Raw genomic sequence first — 24,496 nt, 5'->3', positions numbered from 1 at the left:
TGGGCATCATGCAGGTGCCATGGGCACAGGCAGCAATATGTTAGTACTTGGGAAGAAAAAATTTCCTTGCTTTGATCCAACAGAGAGGCCTCACTGCCTTGCCCTGACCAGGCTGTGCCCTGGGGCAGCACAGCCAAGACTTGATGGCTTTCACACACAGTCTGGTTCTAAAAGGGTGTCCTATTTATAGCAACATTTACAGCCACGCTCTGCGATTATTGTAGGAAACGTGTAAAACATAGGAAAATTCCTTTCCCTCTCAGATGATAAATGGAAGTCTGATTTCCATGGAACCATGCCTTCCTGGAGAGCTCGACTAGGGCTTGGGAAGCAAATGCACGTGAGGGACTTTCTCACCCCTGTCCCACAGTCATCGTAATTTCTTATTTTGTCTTTCCCCATATGTTTCTCTTGCGTCACTGGAAAAGCACTGGAGGTTTTTGGCACCCACAGGAACACCTGTGAGCTCCCCCAGAGCAGTTCATGCTCAGTGAAACCCCCAGCCTGGCAAGCTAGGACTCAGCCCCCTCCCCACGGCTCCCCAGCCTTTCTGTGGGGAGCTGCTCCCAGTTCCCATTCCATCCTTTAGTCACTCCCATCCAAGTCAATTCTAGCAGGAAATATTCTTAGCTATTCTCTAGTGCAAAAATAGAGGAGATCAGAACCTGAGGCTGATCCTGGAAAAGCCCTGCTTCTCTGAGGGGAGATGGCAGTGCTGCAACCTTAGGAGCAAAGGATGCACGGAGATGCTTATGGATGCCTGGAGAGGCTGTAAGAGATGCCCTAGGGGCGGCAGGGGGTACCCTTGCTATGCTCACAGCTCACCCAGCTGGGGTGATGCCGTGCCTGGGAGAGGGCGAGCAGTGCGGCGGGGAGCGCCGGCCCCTCCCGCCGCCGCAGCCGGTCGGTATGCGAGCGCTGGGCAGGCCGCCACGCGTGCCTGGGCCGGCGCCAGCTCCAGCCTGCGGCCCAGCGGCTCCGCTCCGATGGGGAGCCCTGTAAGCCAGAGGGCCTTGCCGAGAGTGGGGGGAAGAGAGACTCATTCAGCAGAGGAAAGCGCCTGAAAACAAGCTCCCTGCCGGGCTGGAGTGGTGCACCCATTTCACAGGCTAATCAGCCAGGCAAGGGGCTGATTCTGGGGCTTTGCCAGGTGATATCATCTCTGCTCTGTTTGATGGCCCCTTCCCCTCTGAAGGGTGCAATCAAAGGAGGTTCTGTCTGCACAACTTTTTACTATCTTAATCCACATCCCTGGTCCTTCTGTGTCCCACTGCGGAGCTGTGCCAAGAGGGCTGTGCCAGCCTCTGACCCCAGACAGTTGTTCCCTGTGCTGGCTCTGCTGCTGTCCTGCCACGTTTCCTCTGCATCCCACAGAAGCCTGATCTTCTCTCTCCACAGTGCACCAACCCCCTGCCAGGGCTAACCAAGCTGGAGGATTGCTGCGGCAGTGTGGGGCTCTTCTGGGGCGTGGACCAGTGCCTGGCCTGTCCCCCCCGGCCAGGTGAGTACTGCTGCTGGCCAGGAGCTGGGACACAGTGAGGGACAGCCTGCACCCTCACTGAGCAAAGAAAACCAGCTGCCTCATGTAGCTGAGGCAGGGAGCAGAGCTGTGGGTCTTGCTACATGGCTCTCCTTGGCCCAGGGTCCTCAGGGATGGGCAGCATGTCCCAGGCGAGTGCAGGGTCATGCCAGCTGCTGTCCCAGCCCACCAGGGAACAGTGCTCTGTGTTGGGTGCTGGGCCCAGGCTTATGTGGCCAGTGGTTCCCACCATGCTAGCCCCATTCAGAGGGAGAAACAGGACAAAAGCAGCCGTGGTTTTAGGAGGTGCAGTTCTAGGTTGGAGAAGGAGGCTGCAGACTTGGCCCTATAGAGTTACGGGCTTGCTCTGGGCCCAACACGGGTTTGGCAGGGGCTCTGGAAATAACACTACATCAAACAATTGGCAGGAGCACACCCGGGGTCCGTTCCAGGGGCATGGGCGTCCAGCTCTGTTTCTGCTGCTCTTGGGAGCTGGACAGACTGATCTAGCAGGAGATGGGGATTCCTCACCTGCTCTGCTCAGGGTGCTTCATGACAGGCGTGGCCCCTTGCACCACAGTCACATCCTGTGTGGTGGTGGAGAAGTCATACAGGAGGACTGCTGGCTGGAGAGGAGGCAGTCCCATGGGCACAATGGCTCCAGCATCTAGTGCTGACTGGTGTGGTGTAGGGCAAGGTGCACTCACCTAATAGAATGTGCACGGGGAGCTGCTCACCTCTTCCCTGCCTGCCTGCCCCCTTTCATTGCAGCCTGCCTGCTCAGTCACATCCCTTCACTGGATCAAAGAACTAAAGAAAACAGATCCCATGGTTTAGGAGACTTTGTACTCCTGAAATACAGAGTAGGTATCCAAGGTAGCACGTTTTGCAAGCAAGTGTGGTGTTGGTGACTTCTAGCTCTGCTCCGAGTTTTTCCTGCTCGCTTACACACACATTCCCAAGAGCTGAATTTGCGTCTCATTATCCTCCCTCAATTCGATTCCTACTCAGCCAGGGGTAGCGCTGACTGGAGCCAAATTCCTTGCAATCACAGACGAGGTTGTCAGCATCCTGGAACCCAGTCCAGATCTTGGGAGCTCTGATTGCTGTCATCTTCCCAAGATGCATGGCTGTGCTGTGGCCTAGGCCATGCTACTTCTTGCCTGCCCTTACCCATGTGCCAGCCCCAAAAAAGTCTTGAGCATTTGTGGTGTGGGGGTGACCCTGGGGTCTGCAGGTTCAGTACAGACAAGGAAATGCCCCACACAGGCCTCAGCCCCTCTTCTTTGTCCCTGACCTTCACAACCCCAGTCATGGCTTTCTCTTCCCCATCCCATAGCAGTCTCCCTGTTTCTCAACCATCTTTCTGTGACCCCTCCATTAGAAAGCAGGAGGGCTGCTTAATACTTCAGTTGGGCTGCAGACTGCCTCAAAATCTCTGCACCTCCTTTCTCCTTCTCCATGCCAGGATGCAAGGTTATTGCAGAGAATGCAGCCAGAGCTGCAGCAGTGATTTGCTCTGATGCAAAATGCGTCTAATTTCAGGCTTCTAAGATGTGAAAACAGACAAAAAATACCCCCATGTGCTCCTCACAGTCAGCCAGCTAGTAGAGCAAGTGCACTTAAGACATGACTCCTAGCTGCCAGCAGGCTCCACAGCTCACAGCTCAATGCATGCTCTGTGTCCCAGGAGCAGTTGCAACTCAATGAAATTTGTCACTCCTGGTCTTCACTGAATGGACAGATGCTTGTCTGGCTTTGTTTTCAGACTGATTCCAGGGATATATGAAAAATGTATCCATATGGGTCTTTTGTATTCCTGTGCCACAAGAAATTATTTCTGTCTTTGGGTGATAAAGTTCCTCCTTGGAGACTTAATGGCTCTTGTGATTTTGGCAGGAATTCAGGCTAGCTGAAGGAGCCATTTTCATCAGTTCAATGGTATACAAGTATCTTCCTGCTTTGTAGGAAGCTCCTGGTAAGGAGCTATAAGGCAGACACATGATGGAGGCAGCCTAAGAGAGCCCAGCTGTTTTGGAGTGAGAAGCCAGGTAGGTGGCACGCCTTTCTCTGGCATGTCGTCTTCATACACAAGATAGCTGACCCCACAGTGGAGTCAGCAAAACAGATCTTTCTCAGTGACCTTACTTCTTTAACAGAGCTGCCAAGCACTGTGACCTGTCATTGCCTTGTGCTTTATCTGCCAGGGTTTCCAGTTCCATGCCAGTATGAAGGCATTGTTCCATGTACTTCCTGCCTGTAGACCACATCCCACACTCACATTCCTTCTGCCTTCTGGTCTTCCTGGTCTGTATTGTGCTCACTCAAAGTCACTGGGCTGTAGTTCAGTGATCTGGTGTCTCGTGCACAGAGATAACATGTCCAGTGTATGTTTCCAGCTTTCCTCTTAGCACTGTGATCTTCAGAGACAACTCCTTGCTCTCATATGTCCCAGGGAAGCATGCACCAGAGCAGACTTGACAGCATTGGGAATTTCATTCCAGCAACTAGAGACAGAAATGGCAGAAGCTAGTTCAGTGTAAACACTTACAAACGTACAAAAGTGCAGCCAGGCAAGAGCTAGACAAATGGGGAACTTGTTTGGATTGACTGTCTGCCCGAGACACTGATTGTTAGTAGAGTCTGGATACGTCCGGATGTCTCCATCGTCTGCAGCTTTCATGTTTGGTACGTATTTGTGTGCAGAAAGACATCAGAGGAGATGAATAGGAGTCAGGCATCTGTCAGAGCAAACTTACCATGACCAATCTTCGCTATTTTTTATGTTTTGCTCAGCATCAGAAAAGCCAAGGCACTCAAATGCTTTGTCTGTATCCTAATGAGACCATGTTAAAAGCTGTGTTCAAAATTAAGGGTTGACCTAGCCAGGAGTCTCGGTAGTGAGTGTTACTTTAGTCCTAGATATTTCCTTAGGTCATGCTCAGGCTGTGTGGTTTGCTGCTGGGGGGCTGTATATTGTTAAGTGTCCTCAGAGAAGTGGGTGCAGAGGTGGCCATTCCAGCAGGCTATAGCAGAAGTTCTTGGGAGCTGCTGTTGCTCACAGAAATGAGAACTAAAGATAGGACCCCTATGACATGTCAGAGAGAGCCCTGGGAGAAGGGGGAGAGTCAAGAGCTTGCTCCATGAGGTGTTGGAGCAAAGGCTGGTTGTTGCCTGATCCATGAAAAAAGATAAGCCAGAGACAGGGCCCTGGAGGGTGGCAGGACACCTGCATGCTGCTATGCAGCTGCAGTCCTTCAGCTCTGGCCAGAATGTGGTGGATGAAATGTGTTGTGTTGCAGACAGGATAAATCAGGTGGAGACATTCAATGACTCCCCTGGGTCTTTAGTACTTGGAGAAAGCAGTGGAGCATACATTGAAAGGCTAGAACAGAAGGGTAAGGGCAAACAGGAGCTGGAAAGTAAAACCTGGAGAAGACTGATAGTAGGAGAAGGGAATTAGAGGTTGATGAAGCAGCTGAAGCAGAAACACTAGGATGTGACTGAAAGGGAGCTCAGGAACCAGCACAGTAGTTGAGTGGTGCTGGTGAGGAACCTGCACTGAAGCAATGTCCTGTCCTGTGGCAAGCTTAGGATGTGGGGCTAGCAGCAGGTACACTGCTGGGCAGAGCTACTCCTGCTTACCTGCCAGACCATGTGTTATTTTAGGGGATACAGTGGTCTATGGAAAGAATGTGTTGGAACAATAGTAAGAGATAGTCTGTAGAAATTAAACCCAGTGAGACTGGAGCTACACACATACCCCGTGGCAGGTGCAGATTTGGATACTGGTTTTCCCAAAGCCTTGGCCCTTCTCAGGCACATGGGGATAAAGGAAACTGGTAGCAGAGAGTTCTGTCCAGAGGGGATCACAGCTCTGCTCTTCTGCCTCCTCCCTGTCCATGAGACCACACACCTCTGGAACCAGCAACATTTCAGAACATCCATATCAGTGGACACCATCTGCAGTACTCCCAGAAGCTACAAGTCTCACCTTTCTGTGCAAATGACAGACTTTCTGGGTGCAGGAGTAAACCTGCATTTTCTAGGTCCTGATTTTTCAGTGTCCCCTGTCCCTTATTTCCAGCCCAGCCTGAGCATGGGCTGGGCTGTGCACCCACTCACTGTGCTCACTGCAGAGCTTCCTGGGTTGCTTTCTCTCCTCCTATGGGTTTTAACTGCATTAAGAAGCAAGTCTTTGAAGGCTATTGTTTTGTTTTTATTCCCACTCCATGTGTTTTTTCAAGTTTTTTGTCCTAGAGAAAAGTCTGAATTTCACTGGAAAGTTGGATCTTGTAATGTCTGGCTTGGCATCCGCAGCACTCCCCTAACAGACCTCCCACTGTGAGAGGGGTGGCAGCTCACCCATGGAGCTGTCATCGTCAGAAACGCCAAGTGGCTCTGCAAGCCTCACGCGCCCCTGCGCTGTGCCTGCAGGCATTGAAACAGCCACAGGAAGCCCCTTGAAAATCAACCCCTGGTCTGCTCCTGAGAACAGATGGAGTAGGATACAGCTGAAAATCCCTGGGAAGGAGACTGTAGAGGCCACTGTTACCATGTGCCACAGGGAGTCTGCGCAGAACAGTAAAGAAAGACTGGAGGTGGGGAAAGAAGCTGAGACCTCTGCAAGGTTGTGCCCATACCACATAAAGCAATGCTGGGAAAGCACGGCATTTTCAGAACTGCTTTGTTCTGCATAGTGCTTCTTTTGCTCATCATTCATGTACAGCATTGTCATAGCACCACACAGCAGCACAGTGTTATAAAATTAGGGATTTTTAGGTACAAGGTATTTTGTTGGAGTTGGAAGCCACTCTGGGAGCAGAATGAGGATCTCACTCTTGAAACACCAAATGGCAAAAAGGAATCATCAGAGTCTTTTTCCTTCAAGCATCTTTTGCACCTTCAAGATCTTTACTGATCATGAGTAGAGCTAGAGGACTTAATTTTGTATTGCACATGTAGCACTGGCACATGCCCTCTCCACCACTACTGTCATAACCCTTGTTGGGGCATTGGAGAAAGTCTTGCTGGAGCCCCCTTACAACAGACCATCCAGAGGAGAGCAGGCATGACAGACCCAGACAGAAGGATTTGTCTCTTTCCCTCCTGTCCATTCTGCCTTAGAACTCAGCTGATCCCCACAGTCACAGCCTACTTCTTGTTCACCTCCAATACATCTCTGAATGTAGAAGATGTAGGCTGCTGTGAATGTGAAGGCTGCTGTGGGGACCAAACTGTTCTGCTCTTCTGCCAGTGAGCTCAATAGCTCCTGTCCTCTGTGCAGTGGAGGCTGATCTTCTCTACTTTACACTAAACCAGACTGAGGCTGGACTGAGTCCACCATCCCCGTTTCTCCAGGTGTCATGAGACCATTTACATCAGCTCCTTTCACCTCCCAGGATTAGCAGAGGCTCCCCAGCGACCCTCAAGGTTTCTCAGTGAGTTGGTATCTTTAGTATGGTAGATGGAAAGAGTCAAAATAAAATTGGCTAGCTTTCAGGAAATGGGTATTTCCTCACTTCTCATCCGACCACAGGTTTGCTTCTTCCCCTTTTAACAGAGTGGTATTGTATGGAATAATGTAATGTAGTATTTAATCCAATAAACATCATCTCACTTCATACCCTTGTGCCTACCACCACTAGGAAAAGTTTTCCACTTCACCACTGTGGGAATCCAGGGCTTCCCTCTGTCTGCCCTGGAGAGCCTGGGACCCTGGCAGGGGGTCGGGAACCCCCCTGTACAGAGCCCCGAGAGACGCTGTCTCTGATCTCTGTCCATGGAAAAGAGTTTTCAATCTTACAGGATGAATTACAAGCTCTGATTGTTTGATATGAGTAATAATTAAGTGTGGCATGGGTGCAAAAGTAAAATTTTAGGATTCTAGATTAGGGGTTCAGAGGGGACAAGATGGAGGAAATTGGGTGTGTCTTGTCCTTTTCCTCCTTCTTCATGCCCTCCATGTTTCACTGTAGTGTTGGCATTTTTCTATTGGTTTAGGCTGGGGACACGCTGCTTAACATAGGTGATAGATATTGGCACATTATTGTAAATATAGCACAGGTAGTTTCTGGTATATAATGTTTGTAACATCCCACTGGGGGCAGAGCCCCACACGCTGCCCTGCAGGACAGACCTGCGGCAGGGCAGCAGAGCATGTTAGAGATAAGCAAGAATAAACAACCTTGAAACCAGCACAGATGAATTATGGCTTCTTCTTTGGCAACGGGGCAGAAAGACAGAGACTTTCTACAATCTCGGAATCACCAATACCCACAGATTCCGACACACCACCACCCCGTGCTTCTCCAGAGAGTGTTTGGGGAGCCGGGGCTATTGGGTAAAATCTCTTCTCCTAGGAAGTGATGAAAAATTAGCTTAATTGCTTAAAGATTATCCTGGTGACAAAATCTCTCTGTCCCATTTCCATATATTCATTTGCTTTCATATTATGATCTACCTGAGTATTTTTCTAGCTGGGGACAAAGATGTTGGTGGGAGTCCTGGGCTGTGGCTGCTTCACACTCACCTCCTTTCTGAGCCTGTGAGCTTATTGCATGCATGCTCCTTTGTATGAGCCCAGCCCTGACAGGGATGCCTGGTGCTTGCAGAGCTTGCAGAGAGCCAGAGGAAGCAATGAGGAGAGCCAAGGGACTCCTAATGTGTTGTATTGCTCTGGGGAACGGTTTTTACCTCCCCAGAGACCCCTGTAGCTGTGACCATGTTAGGTTAACCCTTTCTTCCTTTCTTGACCCAATTGGCTGGGAGCCAAGTATCCTTCCTGTACGGAGCCTAGATAAGGCTCTGTCTCTTCCTGGTTTACTCTCTTTCCCTCTTCCTCCCATGGAATAAACATCTTGGACCACATCGGGGGTTGGAGCCTCTTTTGGAATCTTTGCCTTGCTCCTGAAATACTTCCTCCCAAGGCCTCACAGATCTGGGGTAGCTTGGTAACTTGGGGGGGCTGCGGGGGGTAGGTATTTCACTAATGTGCAGCTACCTGGTGTCCACATTGGTTTGGCACAGTGTTCTCAGGGCTGAAATGCCCAGGAGGCAAGGTTCTGAAAGCACACTCGAATCAGGAACCAGGGCTCCCTGCTCTCAGCAAGCCTGAAATCTGTCTGCCTGACAGATGCAACTCAGCTGTTCCATCCCTAGCCTCAGGCTCTGGGAGAACCCTTCTTAGAGAGAGTGTAGTCAGACACAGGAGACTGACGCCTCTTCAGCTCTGGATGTGACAGATTTCTGCCTTCTTTGATCATCAGATTAGCTTTTTCTTTTTGGTGGGTTCCAGAGGAATAGCCTCCTACCAGCGGCATGAGAGAATGTTGGATGCTGATCCCCTTTGCAGGAAACCTAGGTGTCCTAAGCTGTTTTCTTCAGGAGGTTTTGGCCATCTCTGTTGTCGTTTAGCAACATCTGAGCTTGTGGAAGGAAACAGTCCTCTATTCAAGAACACAAAGCTGAGAGTTAACAGCTTATATCCTCCTGCAGCCACATATTGTCTTCCCTTGTGGACAGATCCCGGCAGCCTCTGTCCAATACTTTAAAACTCCCTTGGTTCCCCTCTTGGTACAGAGAGATCTGCTCACATTACAATTATTCTTTCCAGGGAACATGGGTTTCTTTGCAGAGTTAAGACAATTATCCATAGCCTCACAAGTGATTTGCTGAAGTAGAGAGGTTTCTCCAAACTGGAGTTTGGTAAGTGCTAAGGTGGCACAGACACAGAGGTGCAACTCATCTGCCCACCACTGGCATTTTCTGCCTTGTCCTCTCCCCAGCGTCATCTGTTGGAGGGATGCTGCAGAATCTGTTTCTCTGCAAAATTTTCAGAGGGGGAGCATGGCTCTGACACGTCATCACTGTTTGATCTCCAGCACACTTGGCTTCTGCTCAGAGGGTTTGCACATAACAATGGTGCTTCATCTGAGTGTCTGTTATCACATTGTGCTGAGGCTGACAGATGCTTCCAAGCACAGTTAATGCCTGTCAGTAGGCCTGAGCCCACAAGCTATGGTGTGGGAGGACCTGAAATTCTACTGGCATACTGAACTTGGAACACATAAGCCAGAGGGTTTTTTACCTTCCCAGAAGGTTGGAAAGGTACCCAGGGTTTCCCAGTATCACCAGGAGCTCTCTCATCCCTAATATCCAGATATTTGTTAGCACCTGCTGCCTACAATTCATGATTAAACTGTAGAAGATAGATTTTTTTGTCTTTGTCATTCACTCAGCTGCTGAGGATCAATGCACACATAGAAAACCTTGTAGCTTCATTTAAATATACCTGAGAAAACCAGGTTTTCTGTTCTCCTTCCTGGTACGTGCTGGTAATGATGTGTTCTCCTGTCTTTTATTTCCTAAGCACCTTTATCTTAGGAGGCTGATCTCTAACTTTTGCTTTAGAAGAACTGTTCTAGAATGGCTTTAAATTCCTTTGTAAAGTTCAAGTGTTCAGGACAAAAAGTTATGGACATGCCTGCTCTCTGCCCCCAGAATGTAGTCTCAAACTTGGCAGGCTTTCTTTGTGGTCTTGAACTTTGCAGGCTCTTGCCAAGCATCTCCTGCTGTAAGGATGGTCTCAATTTGTCCCTGGTTCTTGAAGTTGTAATGTATAAGGAATCTGCCAGACCCTCGATATGACTGTTGCCATGGAGGGCTTTCTACATATGACACCAAGGAGTGAGCTACTGATGCCAGGCAGGAGAAATCAAGAGTGGTTGGAATATGGCTGGGCAGTCACTTAGCTGTTGCATGCACTCCTTGTTCTCAAGCAGAAGATCCAGAAAATTTAAAATAAACCTCACCCTGGGAAAATCCCAACCTTAGGCAAAGTACCCTTCTTCCAACCCCACCCCATTCTTACTCACTTCCCAACCCATCCACTCAGATTTCCTTTTCCTTGCTCCAAAATTCAGTGCCTAAATTAGACTTCCTAGGAATTTATGGGCCACATTTTACTTGCGTTTAAAAAATTTGGAGAGGTTTAATTGTGCGTGTTACAGAATATTTTGAAACCCACAAAACTATTTAAAGCAGAAATCTGAATTTTTCTTTGATGAGAGGGATTGGGGCAGGAAATCACATGTAGTATAAAAAGAAATGTAATAAACAGGCCCTAAGTTATTTCAGCAGCTTGTCAAGGACCTCAGCCATTCCTTTCACTCTGATCTCCCTTGTCATGTGCCATCTGGCTATCCAAACTTATCTAGAAGGAGACAAAGTGACACAGTGGTAGATACGAGGCACAGGCAGAACCTCTGGGTCACCAGTTTGGCACTTGCCAAGAAGCAGAAGACACTGCATGAATAATGTGGCTGTTCTTACCTTTCCCTCTGCCCTGGGACTCATCAGAGGCAGGCCAAGGGATCCTTTCCCTTCTGGAAGGAAGGCAGAGAAGTGAGGACACTGGTGGCTGGCTCTGCTGCCAGTGTCCCACACTGTTTGCTTTTTTCCCAGCACACCCTGTGATTGAGAATGGACAGGTGGAGTGTCCCCAGGGATACAAAAGGCTGAACCGGAGCCACTGCCAAGGTAAGGATGCTGCTTTTGTCTGTCTCTCTCCTTCTCACATCTACTGGTAGAGTTGAAATTATCTACACAAAATACATTTATCTAAATCCCTGGTATAGCTCTGCAAAGAATGTGATTTATAAAAATCTTCATGTTCTCATCAAGAATGAAAGAAAACCAGGTAACACGGGACTACATGACTCTGCTGACAAGCACACTGAGCACATAGTTGGGCCAGTACAAGAAAACTCCCCTGTTAAGTCCTACTGAGTAAGTCCCAGTAAGGACCTGTGTTTATGCTAAGTGTGAGTGTAAAAACACATCTTCCATGGTTTGAAGCAACAGAAATTCTGTTTCCTAAAAATATTTGTGAAGGTTATCAGATTGATTATTTGTTCATTTACAAGCAGAAGAGTGCCAGTTTGAACATTTACAAGTGGGAGAGTGGCATAAAAGAGCTGCCTTCTGTTCTGACTGTCACTTGTTCATGCTGCTAGCTCCCCTGCCTGCCCCACGCTGCCGGGATCAATCCATTTCTCACTTCTGTGGTCCCTCAGTTCCATATGAGGAAAGCACCAATCTCTCCCCTTTTCTGTCTGGTTCATGTTTACTTAGCATTTCTTGGACCTACACTGCTTGTGTTTTTCTGTCCTCTGACTAAAGAGGAATTTTATTGTTCCCTTCTCGTGATCCCGGATAAGCTGAGAGGTGTCATCTCACAGATGCAGTAGGGAGCATCTGCTGAGATGCAGATGCCAGGATTGGCAGTCCAATGATTCATCTCTTTCAGCTGGGACTTTCCACCATGCTTACTTAATTAATGATTCAACCTCCTCACATTGTCCTGAGGGAGAACTTTTAACAACACAACAAGTATTCAGCTTGATGCTCGGATCTCATCCCTTATGTGGCCACAGACAGTGCTGTGATTATGAGGAGCTACCCAGAGATATCAAATACAAGTTGGAGGAACAAAGCAGCTGGAAGGACTCATGTCAGAAAGCAGAGATCTGCAGTGCCTGCTCTGGATTTCTGTCCCCTGTGAATCAGGAGGAGCAGAGGGAGATGACAGTGTGGATTTGGCTAGAAAGATGTTTTTGCACAGGAAAAAGCATGAGCCAGAGATTTGTGCCTCTGGATGCTTCTTTGTAAGCTGGACTGGAGAAGTTCTGTTCTTCAGACACTACTGCTTCAAGGTGTTACTCCCATCTGTACTGTTGCAGCAGAATGTGTGTCAGGAAGCCTTAGCACCTCACATTAGGGTCCAGAGTGAGCAATTTGGTGGACAGATGTAGGAGAGGCTACATGAGGTCTTCTTTTGCCAGCCCAGGTAGGACAGGATACTACCTGGCTTTATGGGCTATTGTTAAAGAACTGTGACTGGAGGAGGACCCTGGCAGAAGCCCACGTTCCTCTGTTCAGTGTGGGCAAAAAGGGTTTTCTCTAGTGCCTTCCAACAGAGGAAGAAATGGTTCACCTTTGCAGTATCTCCTTTCCTTTCCTTTCCTTGCTGCATCATATTGAGCAGAACAAGGCTGCAAGGAATCTGAGCTGAGTGCCTGTCAGACCTGGCCAGAGATCCCCCCAGTGCTGCTGGGACTAGCAGGAAGAGATAATTTGGTTGCTAGACATGAGGAAGAAAGGTCTTGGAGGCTCAGGGATAGGGAGGTGTGCATGCAGAGCAGTCACTGCACATGACACACTCTGGCACCTTGGTGTCCATAGGTATATTTGGTGTCTGTTGCTGACCTGAGTCCTTTCTGCTGACCAAGCACTGGGGTAAACCAGCCTGCACCTTTCCCCCAGAGGCTGCCTGACTCAGTGTGGCTGTTTCTGAGGAGCACTGGCAGGCTTGTGTGGGGTGGGAAAAAGCAGCTGAGGCAGCACATGGATCTCAGTTTGTGGTCCCTGAGGTCTCTCCTTGAGGGCTAACCCTAGCCTTGGCATGCTGCAGGGAGTAGGAGTGTGTAGCTCTGAGTGTACCTGCCTGCTTTTATTCCCAGTGGGGACTTCCACTGTGGCAGACAGCAGAATAGAGGGGATTGGGATGAGGCCTGGATGTGGCCTTGTTTGTTTTGTGCTCTCATTACTCTAATCCCTTCAATGCCTTTGTTCATATGGAGTCAAACACTTTGTCCAGTTGGTCTGTCAGAATGATATAACACTCTGACCATGCTGTGGAGTGACAGGGATGAGCCACACGGCTCTTCCAGAGAGCTCTAGTATCTTTTCTGAGTGGGGTTCCCAGCATATTTGGTGTTGGTCACTGGTTGTTCTAATGAACTCTGTCCTGTGTTTGGTACAGAGCAAGAAACACTATATTGTGCAGCCAAATCCTACTCCTCCCTGTCCTTCTGCAGATCCCTGTAGCATTGGTACCCCTGATTGACTTAACTTCTGGCCTGGTCTTCATGGCCCTCATATGTCTCAACTGTGTATGGAGTAGCTGGTGGGGTGAATGGAGGAGTTTTAGAGCACAGGACTGGGGAGGACCTCTAGGTCATTAAGTCTGAACTTCAGCTGTCATTGCTGGCTGTGCGTCTCACAAGACAGCCCCCTCCACCAAGCAGTAGTGCTTTGGCTTTGAGGAATAAGGCAGTGCTGGGAAAACTGTTCCTGAGTCTTTGACCCTATCCATCTTGAAACACTCCCTAGAGCACCACTGGGTGCTCTGAGGGCACTTGAGGTCTCACCAGGCCACGTGCACTGGCACTGGGACCAACCTGTGTCTTTGGTCTAGCATCATGTTGGCATTTCTTGGTCTTGGCAGCTCAGACCAAAAAGCAGGGCAGTTATCCACAAGCCATCCTGGAGCTGCAGCAAGCAAGCTCTGCAGATGTGGGACTACTGTCACCACAGAGGTCCAAATGTGCTCCTTGGTGTAGAGGCTGCCTCTGACACCAGCCCAGCTGAGACACCTTTGGTTCGCAGCACCTGAATGGGAGGCACTGGGTAGGGATTTTAGTTCACCCTCAGCTTCTTCACATCTCACAAGGTTCTCTTCTCTCCACAGATATCAATGAATGCTTGATGCAGGGCCTCTGCAAAGATGCTGAGTGCATGAACACCCGTGGCAGTTTCCGTTGTACCTGCAAGCCTGGAACCATGCTAGACCCATCCCGTAGCCATTGCATCTGTAAGTGCTCCAGGGAACCCCTCAGTCTGGGGAGGGACCTGAGCAGGACCCCATGGCTGAGTGGAAGCCACAGTGTGCTTCACATCTCCTTTGAGTGCACCTGAGTTGGGTTGTTATGCACTTATGTGCAAAATGGGTCCCAGTCATGCATTATCATTCTCCATGGACATTGCATGGTCCCTGAAGAGGCTGAAGGGAATGTGCATGTGGTGTGGCAGCAGAGGACACAGCCTCCTGGGACGAGAGAACTCCCACATGAGCTGGATTTTCTTGGGGATGACACTGTTGGGGGAAGACCCAATGGCTGATGGTCAGGGGGTGTCCTGTAGAGAAGGCAGGCTGGGAGGCACAAGCAGAGAAAGAGCCAAGGGGGAGAGCTGAGTGTCCCCCATTCTCTCTTTGGAGAGCTCGGGGCACCTCCGGCACTGACAGGCTGTTGTGTTCCAGCGGACAAAGCGGTGTCGATGGAACAGGGGCTGTGTTACCGCTCGGCAGCCGGAGGCGTGTGCACCTTCCCCCTCTCGCACCGCATCACCCAGCAGATCTGCTGCTGCAGCCGCGTCGGCAAGGGCTGGGGCGAGAACTGCGAGGAGTGCCCCATGCCCGGCTCAGGTGAGGTGTGCCTGCTTCAGCTTTGTTCTGGTTAGACTGGGGTTTGGGTTTGCCTGAACACAGACAGCTGCAGGACCCAGAGCTGAGCAGTGCAAATGCTGTCCTGTGAGATGAGTACAGAACCTAAGAAGCAGACCTGGATAATACTGGGAAGATGGAGAAGTCCCTTATGGGAAACCACCCTGTACCAGAGGGAGAACACAGCCATGTGTGTCCCTGGCTTTATTCAACAGCCCTTTTCTGTCCTACTTCTTTTGTTGGGAAGAAAAACAGGTGAGGATGAGTTTGAGTATCTCAGCATGGGATTGGGTGGAAGGGAAAGCACAAATATCCTCAGGGACTGGAAAAATGTTCAGGCAGTTTGTACAGAGTATCTTGAGTGCTGTGCAGAGTGCTCAGTGCTGAGGTACTCCCAGTTTGCTTTTATCTGCTCTGTTGCTCAGCTTGGACCTTCCTATGGCATGATCTCTTTCTAGCAGTACTGACCATGGGAAGGGACTTCATTTTGGGAGTCTGGCAATGCCTGTGAGAAACCCACCCTGCTCTGTGAGTGCATTCCTTCTGCTTAAAGCATCCACCCACTGCGATCAAGATGTGTTTCTTTAAGAATTTAACCCTTAGAAATTACAGAAAATTATAGGATGGGAAACTGGCACGTACATGGCTGCCCATTTTTACTCCTTTGTTCCACTGTCCCACTATTATGTCTGGGAATGGTAAACCAGGTGATCTCCCCACCAGCCTCCAACCTCTGCTTGTTTTGATTTGATTTTCTTTCACAGAGGCCTTCAAGGAAATTTGCCCAGCAGGACATGGCTACACCTACTCCAGCTCTGATATCCGACTGTCCATGAGGAAAGCAGAGACAGAAGAGTTGCCCTTCAGCTTAGAAGAACAAGGGGAGAAGAGCAACTGGACTTTGGACTGGACAGCGAGGAGACAGCAACTGCAGGACAGCCTGCGTGGCAGCATCCTGGAGGCATTCCTCTACCCTGGCACCTCAGCAAGACAGGGTAATGTGGGGTCTACTGCTTAGAGCTTCTCCATCTGGGTCCCTAGCAAGGATGGAAAACTTCTCAGGTCCTGCCATATACCATGGATGGACCTCTGGCTGCAAAGGGCTCCCTACATCTGTATAACCGTAGCGTTCCTGAGGCATGAGGCACTAGGTCTTCAAGTCTTTGGAGAAAAGGTTGAGTGTTTCAGGCTCCTGCAACTGCATCTTTGCAGTTGGTGCTAACTGGACAGGCTTCCTCCACCAGGACCTCAGGCCTGTGTGGCAAGCCTAGCGCTCCAGTCAGTCCTTGGGCTTCTGTCCAGCCCAGCTGGAAGGCAGTGTGACCAACTGCTTGTGCCAGTATTTGCTGGAGCAGGTGTTCCTCGGGTCTGCACAGGAGTCAAGGTGTGTTGGCTTTTGGAACAAGTTCTTATAGACAAATGTGAGGGACTGAATGGCAGTGTCTTGGAGGTGGGGTGAAGTTAGGGCAGTCAGGGTTTGAGGAGGATACCTATCTGTCTTCTCTCTACTCATCATGCACTGTTTCCTTTTCCAGGTGAAATATCTCCTGCTGTGCAGGTGAGTAAGGTTTGTCTTGCTACATCTCAATGCATCCATGGTAGCTGGATGAGCTGGAAGGGGGATGTCATACAAATGAACTAAAAGAGTGGAGATTTAGATTAGATATTAGGAAGAAGGTTTTTACTGTGAGGGTGGTGAGACACTGGAACAGATTGCCCAGAGAAGCTGTGGATGCCCCAGCCCTAGAAGTTTTCAAGACCAAATTGGATGGGGCTCTGAGCAACCTGGTCTAGTAGAAGGTGTCCCTGCCCATGGCAGGGGAGTAGAAATAGATGATCTTTAAGGTCCCTTCCAACGCAAAACATTCTATGATTCTATTCCTGCTTACACGCTTTTACTGTTCAGCCAGGCAGATATGTGAGTTGTGGCTCCAGCCGTGTCTACACTGCATCTCACAGGGATTGAAGCTCTAGATGGGAGGGATTATCCATGATAAACTCAGTCCTAAAGAGTGAATTACAGAAAGGATCTATCTATAAAAGGACATCAAGGAGAATTTTGGTTTGAAATTCTGGTCTCTGCTGCATATTTATCTGCTCTGCTTTCACTAACTTCAGTTAGTATCAGCTGTACTTACACAGCTAAGGTGTGGACACTCACTGTCAGACTGGCGTGGCTGTAGGGCTGATGGGCAGCAGGATAAGAGGAACTGATGTAGTGAACTTTAGGCATGCTTCTCTCATGGAGCCCAGTGTCCTACTCAAACCCCGCTCACAGCCAGCTCTCCCTGTGCTGAGGTGGGTGCAGCAGAAACACCACTGGAGCAGTCAGGGCAGGAGTCTCCAACACTGGCTGTGTGTTGGGTAGAAGCAGCCTGGGGACTAATTTTCTGCTAGGCTCTCTTAGGGCTGTGTGACTTTGAGTCTCACTTGAGAAATGTGTGCCTCTTCATCCGTGCTGCCAGTAGAGGTTTGGCCATATCTCTCCTGAGTATATCTCTCTGTGCCCTCTTTCTATATCAGCTCATCCCTCAGACATATGCAGCACCTCTGAGGGAAGGGACAGCACTACCATTGTCACTGCTTTGTAAACATGAGGTACCTTGGCTCAAGTACATGTGAGAAATCTCAAGACAGGGCAGAAATTTGAACCAAAGTGTCCAAATGTGAAGTCTGGAACTTATATTGTTCAGTTGCCTGTTTTCTTCATCCATTGTGGAAAGCTTCATGGAGCAGGGACTTGGGACTCAGGTTGTGCTCCAGCATTTCCTTTGGCAGCCATAGGTTTGTCTGGAGGGGATGCTGAGAAAGAGCTTCTAGCACATAACACCTTGACAAGCACTGTTAATGCAGGTCAAAGCAGCAGCTGTCCTCAGCCCTCCAGAGCTGCTGGTGACAGTGGCAATATTTACCGTGCCTGGATGACCTTCCTGGCCACCTTGAGGAGGTGCCTGCCTGGTAGCAGTGTCCTGGTCTCACCTGCACAGTGTGCTGCCACAGCCCTTCTGTGGGTGGCCCTCAGGGCATGGCCTGATGCTGTGTGTTCAGGACAGAGTGGCCCTGCCAAATGCACCCAGCTGGGGCAGCTTCTCCTCTTAGGATAGCAGTCTTGGGGAGAAAAAGGAGCCAGGAGGTGGGTGGGAAAATGTCCCAGGGGTGTTACATCCCAGTTCCATGCACAAGAATCCTATGTTTCTGTCCCTCAGGGAACTGCTGATGCCACTGCAGAGCCTGCCATGCGCAGAGGTGAGTGCCAGGCTGGTGGGAGGGCAAGGCACGTGTGGGGAAGAGAATGGGGCAGTGGGGAGAGTGAGGAGACTGGGAGCTCAGGCCATGACCCAAGGGCCACCCTTCTCTGCATGGCAGCCCCCAGTGCTGGGCAGGACAGGCTCCTGGCTGGGCTGGCTGTGGGCAGCATGGAGGACCCCATCACACTGGGTGGCTGATGTGGGGCTATAGGAATGTGGGGAGGTGATGAACATCCAACAAGATGAAGGAGGCTGTGTTAAATAGCAAGATGGTAGAGCTGCAATCACCCCGCAGCCTCTTCCTATGTTGTCTTTTGATGCTGTGGTTGCCAGGAAGACCAGCACAGGTAAATCTTGGGTGGTCATCTCTGCCTGGGTTCAGGTAGCTTGACTTACCTCTCTTCTTCTTCCACAGCAGAGGAAGAGGAGTTCTGGCTTGGTCCTCGCCAGCCTGGCCCCACTACCACCTGGGATGCTGCTGCTCCAACACAGGTGCCAGCAGGTGGGTGTGTATCCACCAGTCATGAGGATTTCATGCCTCTCTTTGCCTGGTACTACAGCAAAGTTACGTCCAAAGTTCTGCCCAGGGGCTCTCTCCCTTAACCAGTCTGTTAATCTGCCCACATGCCTCCTTTGACTTCCCAAAGAAAAGCCCCTGACCTGCCGCTCTTGTCCCAGCCTGCGCCCAGCTGCTGCCAGCCAGGGAAGCCTGGCCGGCCGTGGGGATCGCGGGGAGCAGGGCGCTGGTATCGCTGAGTCCTTCCCTGGCTGCAGCTCCCCGCCGGGCGCAGCAGTGCTGCGGAGCGAGGGGGGTGAGCGCCCGCCCGGCGGCTCTGGCCCGCGCCCCGGCCGCGGCGGGGGCTGACTCATCGCGAAGGGGAGCGCAGGGGAGGCCTGCGGCTCCCGGCCCGGCCTGTTTACTGCCCGGAAACAAGGGTGCTGTTGTTCCAGGCTTGCTTCAGTGTCTGAGAGTGCGGTCCTGCCCTGCGCCGGGGGCTGGAGCACCTTGGGGAGCAGGCCTGGCGGAGGCACCTTGCTGAGGAATGCGTCTTCCTCAATAGCCTTTTGTTTGGGGTTGGGCTGCCCCCTCACTCCCCCCGGCTGGCTTTATGCCGAGGGGTGTGCGGTGCCTCACTGCCCCTTCACTGCTGCCTGTGCTCGGCTTAGCAGGGTGGTGCGAGGTGGGGGACCCTGCTGTCACCCCAAAAGGAATGCCATCACAGGTGCCAGGCTCTGCTGCCAGTTCTAGTTTAAGGCATGGGGTGCAGTGCAGGTGAGCAGTGTATGGCACTGGGGCGTGCCAGCTCAGACCACAGGAGCCCGAGGAGATGGCAGGGTCTGCTGTCTCCTCCCTGCTGCCCCGTCGGTGCAGGCTCTCTGAAGAAGGAGAGGAGCAGGCTCAGTATCACTCTCCAAGAAGGGAAAAAGCAGCCTCCTTGTATGGTGCTGGGGACACAAAGCAGACACTAGATACCATGTACCCTTTTGGTGCTGCTCCCAACCCTGTGCTCTCTCTTTGCAGGAGTCAGTGGCTGTGCCTCCTCTCCCCTTTCCTGTGGAGCTGGTGCTTGTGTTCTGACCCCAGAGGGGTACAGCTGCTTGTGCCACCCTGGCTACACCTTGGACCCCAGCCGCCTCCACTGCATTGGTAGGTTGGCAATTGATGGTTTGACTGCTCAGCCTTCTGGGGCTCAACAGCCCGTTCAGTCCTTCTGGCCCCTGGGGGAAGGTCTTCTGGCAGCTCTGCTGAGGCCCTGCCCACCGCTGCACTGCGGGGCTGGCAGGGGGCTGCAAGCAGAAGGTGGTGACTGCTGGTCTTCCTTCCCTGCCTGGTCGTAGATGAAGATGAGTGTCTAAAAGACCCTTGTGCTGGAAAAGGTCGCTGCATCAATAGTGTGGGCTCCTATTTCTGCCTCTGCTACTCTGGGTACACCCTGGCTGTGTCAGTGGGCAAGCAAAGCTGTGAGGGTAAGTAGTGTTCACCTGACACAGAGCTGCCATCTCTCCAGGGCCCCTTTGTTCACTCAGCCTCAAGCTCTCTCATAAATGTGCACGTACACATGCATACCTGCACATCCTCCCTTCCCACAGGCCTGCCCATAGACAGCTTAATCCATGGCAATCACTCTCTCCTGCTTGCTCAGGGATAGGACCTTGCCCATGATGATCCAGGCAGGAATCTGTGATGCCAGCCCTGATCACTGCTTCATGGCTAGGAGGATGCTAGGGCAGGTGGGGGATAGAGGAGAGCCCCAGCACAGATCCCTTGGCTAGAGCCTGCTGCAGGGGGAGCAGGTCCTCTCCTGCACCCAGCCTTCCCGACACTGGTCGGGGAAGACTCAGGACTGTCTCCCTGTGTGTTGCCAGACCGAGATGAATGTGAGCAGCCTTCTATCTGCCGAGGACAGCAATGCATCAACACACCTGGCTCCTACCACTGCCAGTGCAAGGAGGGCTTTGCCATGGGCCCCAGAGGACAGTGTGAAGGTAAAACTTGCTGCTCCCAGTTTTCCTGCCCTTCCAACCTACCCTATGCATGGCTAAACACTTCCTTTTCTCATTACCCTGTGTCTTCTGTAAGGGAGGTAGGACATCCCCACATTTGTCTGCCCTGTGCCCTCTCCAAGGACTGCCTGTCCTCTCATTTGACTGCAGGAGGAACAGGCTTTCCTGGGCAGAAGGAATGGAGTTCTCCCAAGATTCTCTTCCATCTCTCCATGGAGTTCCCCAATGACCAACCCATTCCAGCTTCCCATTATGGAAGGACATGCCTATATATTTTCATGCCACCTTGGCTTTGTCACAAAATTGTCATGCTGGCAGGTGGACTGCAGGGAGAGCAGGCTGCAGAGACTCGGGCCACCTATCCCCACTGCATCCCATTCACATGGCAAGACCTGGGCCCTTCAAAGCTTTCACCCTTGTCAACGTATGTTGTGCGTGATCAAAGATTCCCCTCTGTCAGTAGCTCATCTCCATCACAGAGTGGAGGCTATTTTAGGGGCAATACAGGAAACAGGGCATGCACAGAATGCTGCTTCCCCACACACAGCCTCCAGAAAGCACTTGCCTGAAGGACAACTGAACTGGAGGTTGCATCCTAATCATAGTTATGAAATGCCCTGATGAGACAGCCCTGCACAGATGTTCTCTGATCCCTTTCTCTACCCATGCACATTCCTGGCCTTGGCAACACCCTGCAGCTGTGAGTTTAGCTGCTGACTTATGTCAGTCCTTAGATGTGGGTGTAGGATCCTGAGGGATAGGTGGGGCGGTAAGAGATTTTGTCTAAGCCCCATCAAACTAATCTCAACTCCTATTGGGTATCACTGTGCCCTGGAGGGAAACTCTGAGGATCCAGCTGGAGAGGACACATTGGAGACTGCTGCACTGTTTTCTTTGGGGAGCCTGAAAGAACTGTGTTTCTTGGCAGATGTCAATGAGTGTGTGGATCCCAGCTCTTGCCCCGGTGGGAGATGTGTCAATACACTAGGATCCTACAAGTGTGTCAGCTGTGCGGCTGGCTACCGGCCCAGGGACGGAAGATGTATTGGTGAGAAATTTGCGCTGCCTCTGGGCAGCACCCTTGCCCCCCTCAGCAGCGCTCCCTGTAAGCATCAGAAGGAGCAGGGGCACACGCAGCATCCTTCTCTTGCAGTCAGCCAGCCTGTTTGGCTGGGGCATATTGCACTCATAGCTTGTGTGGAGGGCCTGCCCTGAGCACCCTCCCATGCCATGTTGCCTTCTGCTGTATCACACAGATGTGGATGAGTGTCTTGTGGAGGGGACTTGCGCTCACGGACAGTGCGTCAACCTGGATGGCTCCTTCCGCTGTTCCTGCTACCGGGGTTACGACGTGGCACCTGATGGGAAGAGCTGCCAAGGTACTAGGGAGCCATGTTTCCAGACTCTCTGAAGTATCACACACTCAGTCCAGAGGGTTCCCTATGCCCTCCCTAAGCACTTGGCTCTCCCTGAGTCCTGGCCACCGTGCTGGCTGGTTCCCCCAGCCCATGTGCCCCTGGTCATGGTTGCTCTGCATTTTTTCCTCTTATCCCACTCTCCTTCCTGTGTTTATGCAGACATTGATGAATGCTCATCCCGGGCTCCCTGTCCCTCTGGACTCTGCCTCAATACTGAGGGCTCCTATTCCTGCATGTCTTGTGACACCGGCTATGCTGTCTCCAGAGATGGCAGCACGTGTGAAGGTATCCCTTCCCCAGGAACAGAGGAGCGGGTGCTAGAGGAAATGAGGGAAGAGACGTTGCCATAGCTGGATTATTGGTGGGGCAGGAGGGTTTCTTTAGCCTCAGGATCCTTTTCCAGCTCTTTAGCTTTCTGTTCAGCAGAGAGCATGTAAGGCTGCAAGCAGATGTCACTTGGAGCAGCAGGAAGGTGATTTTGCTCACACAGGAAAGAGATGGGGGGAAGGACTCATGGACCAATGATGATCCAGAAGATGCTGACAAAGGCCAGAGGAGTACAGAAGGCCTTGAAACGTTGGCAGAGTTGTGTGTCTTTTAGTTCAGAACTGTGTTCATCTACTTCAAATGTAGGTCTTAACAGAAGGAGAAACCTTGGGTCCATAGTCCATGGAGAGACTGTGAGCACCCAGGTTTCATAATTTTTCCCCAGCCCCTAATATAACTAGGACATGTTTAAAAGGGAAAGCTTAGAACAAGGTCTCTGCTGTGTCAGGTATTGCTGGCAGAGACTTAACAGCAGCACTGATTTGTGTTGGTTGCAGTGCTGAGACATGAGAGTGCTCAGCCCCAGCTTTACAGCTCAACTGCCCAAGCACAAGCAGGAAAGCTCCATCTCTGATGGCTGACTGGGGGGAATATCCTGGGCTTGAGATGGCTTGATGCAAATTCCCTGTTTGGAGCAAGGGAAGAGAGAGGGCAGAGCTGGCAAAGGTATTTGTTTAAAGAATGGCCACGTGCTGAGAATTTATCTCTGGAGCACTGCAGAGCCCTGCAGCCTGCACGTAGCTGGCAAATGGAAGATCTTGTCTTTGATGTGACTTTCAGAAGGATCCCCCTGTATGGGGGCCTCCAGGAGGGGAGGAGAGGGAAGTTTTCTTCCCTTAATTCTCCTCTGTTTTGCTGTCTGAGAAAGCCAGTGTGAAACAAACTTTTTTTGCATTTGATTTTCGGGTGTGATGAAAGAGCCGTGGTTTGATGCCTTCCATCTGCCCTCCCCTTTTCCCAAGACTCCACATGAGCTGCCCCATCTCAGCCACCTTGCCCCAGCCATTTAATGAGGGCATCTTATCAGGGTTTGATATTGTTTGGGTCACACTGACCTGATGGCAGGATGGTATGTTCCTCCCTGCCTTGGCTGGTGGCCTTGTCTGTGGATTTAGGTTTCATATTTGAAACATGATAAGGGTTTCGTGAGAGTTTTTTTGTAAACAAACTAGCTTTTGGTTCCTCTCCAGAAGGATTCAATAATACTGCTTCTTGCAACCCTTTGAGACTGAAAAGCTGGGAATCCTGCCCTGAGGTGGCAGAGAGCCTCTTTGTGCCTGTGGCATGCTCAGTACTCTGCAAAGAGGAAAGTGTTCCTCCCTACCTTCAGGAGCTGCCAGTCTCAGGGCTTTACCTCCTGTCAGTGCAGTGTTCTCCCATGCTTGCCCCTACCTCAAGGGCTGCAGGCAGTCTGCTGGCTTCTTGCAGCCTTCTGTGTGAGGGAGGGTATTCCTCTCTCCTCTGCTGTGAGCAAAATCATCAGGGTGCCAGCAGATTTTGGCCAAGGCCTGGGAGAGTTGGGTGAGAGCGGGTTCGTGGAGAGCTCTGCAGTAGGAATTGTTGTAGGCCCCTGAACAGCTTTTCCTCGAGAAGGACATTGTAGACAAGTCTGGCATGTGAGAAAGCAGAGCCTTGGATGGTAGGGCTGGTGCTGTGTTGCTCTACTGATGTTTGCTCTTGTGCAGTTGGCTGAAGGGAGGATTTGTCAACAACTGTGACTGAGGCACTGGCCTCTTAGTGATTGATGTATTCAGAGCAGAGTTCTCTGGAGACAGACACTGGGGTTAGCAGTATCCCTGTGCTCACAGAATCACTGAATGCCTAAGGCTGGAGGGGACCTCTGGAGTTCATCTCATCAACACACTGCTCAAGCAGAACCACCAACAGTTGTCTTCCTAGGACTGCATCCAGATAGTTTTTCAGTATCTCCAGGAAGGGAGACTCCATGATGTCTTTGAGCAACCTAGGCCAGTGCTCTGCCACTGTCACAAAAAGAGAGTGTTCAGGCAGGACCTCCTGTATTTCAGTTTGTGTCCCTTGCTTTTGGTCCTGTCACTGGGCACCACTGACTTGGTGCTGGGACAGTCTTTTGCTGTTCCCTGTGATGGAAGGGAGAGAAGAGTCTGGGCTGAATCTGCACACCCTAGTTACAGGGAGTCTCTACCCTCTCTCACTGTGATGGGATGGTCTGGGA

General features: G+C 51.0%; 2 protein-coding genes across 6 annotated transcripts in view; one reads left to right on the top strand and one right to left on the bottom strand.

The window, feature by feature from the left end:
* FCF1 (FCF1 rRNA-processing protein) overlaps positions 1–8,860 on the bottom strand; it is a 97,690-nt gene extending 88,830 nt beyond the window's left edge. The window contains exon 1 of the mRNA XM_072930262.1: positions 8,855–8,860. Within this exon, the coding sequence (XP_072786363.1) occupies positions 8,855–8,856 (2 nt within the window). The 5' untranslated portion in view covers positions 8,857–8,860. The remainder of the gene's footprint in view (positions 1–8,854) is intronic.
* Positions 1–24,496, top strand: part of LTBP2 (latent transforming growth factor beta binding protein 2) — a 71,491-nt gene that overhangs the window by 36,340 nt on the left and 10,655 nt on the right. For 4 of the 5 annotated variants that reach the window (XM_072930259.1, XM_030274685.4, XM_072930258.1 and 1 more), the window contains 14 exons: positions 1,399–1,501; positions 10,985–11,059; positions 14,052–14,174; positions 14,622–14,786; positions 15,569–15,799; positions 16,340–16,362; positions 18,011–18,050; positions 18,468–18,554; positions 19,575–19,700; positions 19,892–20,020; positions 20,420–20,539; positions 21,486–21,605; positions 21,814–21,936; positions 22,135–22,260. In XM_072930259.1, coding sequence (XP_072786360.1) covers positions 1,399–1,501; positions 10,985–11,059; positions 14,052–14,174; positions 14,622–14,786; positions 15,569–15,799; positions 16,340–16,362; positions 18,011–18,050; positions 18,468–18,554; positions 19,575–19,700; positions 19,892–20,020; positions 20,420–20,539; positions 21,486–21,605; positions 21,814–21,936; positions 22,135–22,260 — 1,591 coding nt within the window. The remainder of the gene's footprint in view (positions 1–1,398; positions 1,502–10,984; positions 11,060–14,051; positions 14,175–14,621; positions 14,787–15,568; positions 15,800–16,339; positions 16,363–18,010; positions 18,051–18,467; positions 18,555–19,574; positions 19,701–19,891; positions 20,021–20,419; positions 20,540–21,485; positions 21,606–21,813; positions 21,937–22,134; positions 22,261–24,496) is intronic. The other variant, XM_030274686.4, reaches the window with a different exon arrangement.

The sequence above is a fragment of the Taeniopygia guttata genome, chromosome 5 (genome assembly GCF_048771995.1).
Source record: "Taeniopygia guttata chromosome 5, bTaeGut7.mat, whole genome shotgun sequence".
NCBI lineage: Eukaryota > Metazoa > Chordata > Aves > Passeriformes > Estrildidae > Taeniopygia > Taeniopygia guttata.
The sequence above is the reverse complement of the archived record's forward strand: the minus strand, read 5'-3'. Positions and strand labels throughout refer to the sequence as shown.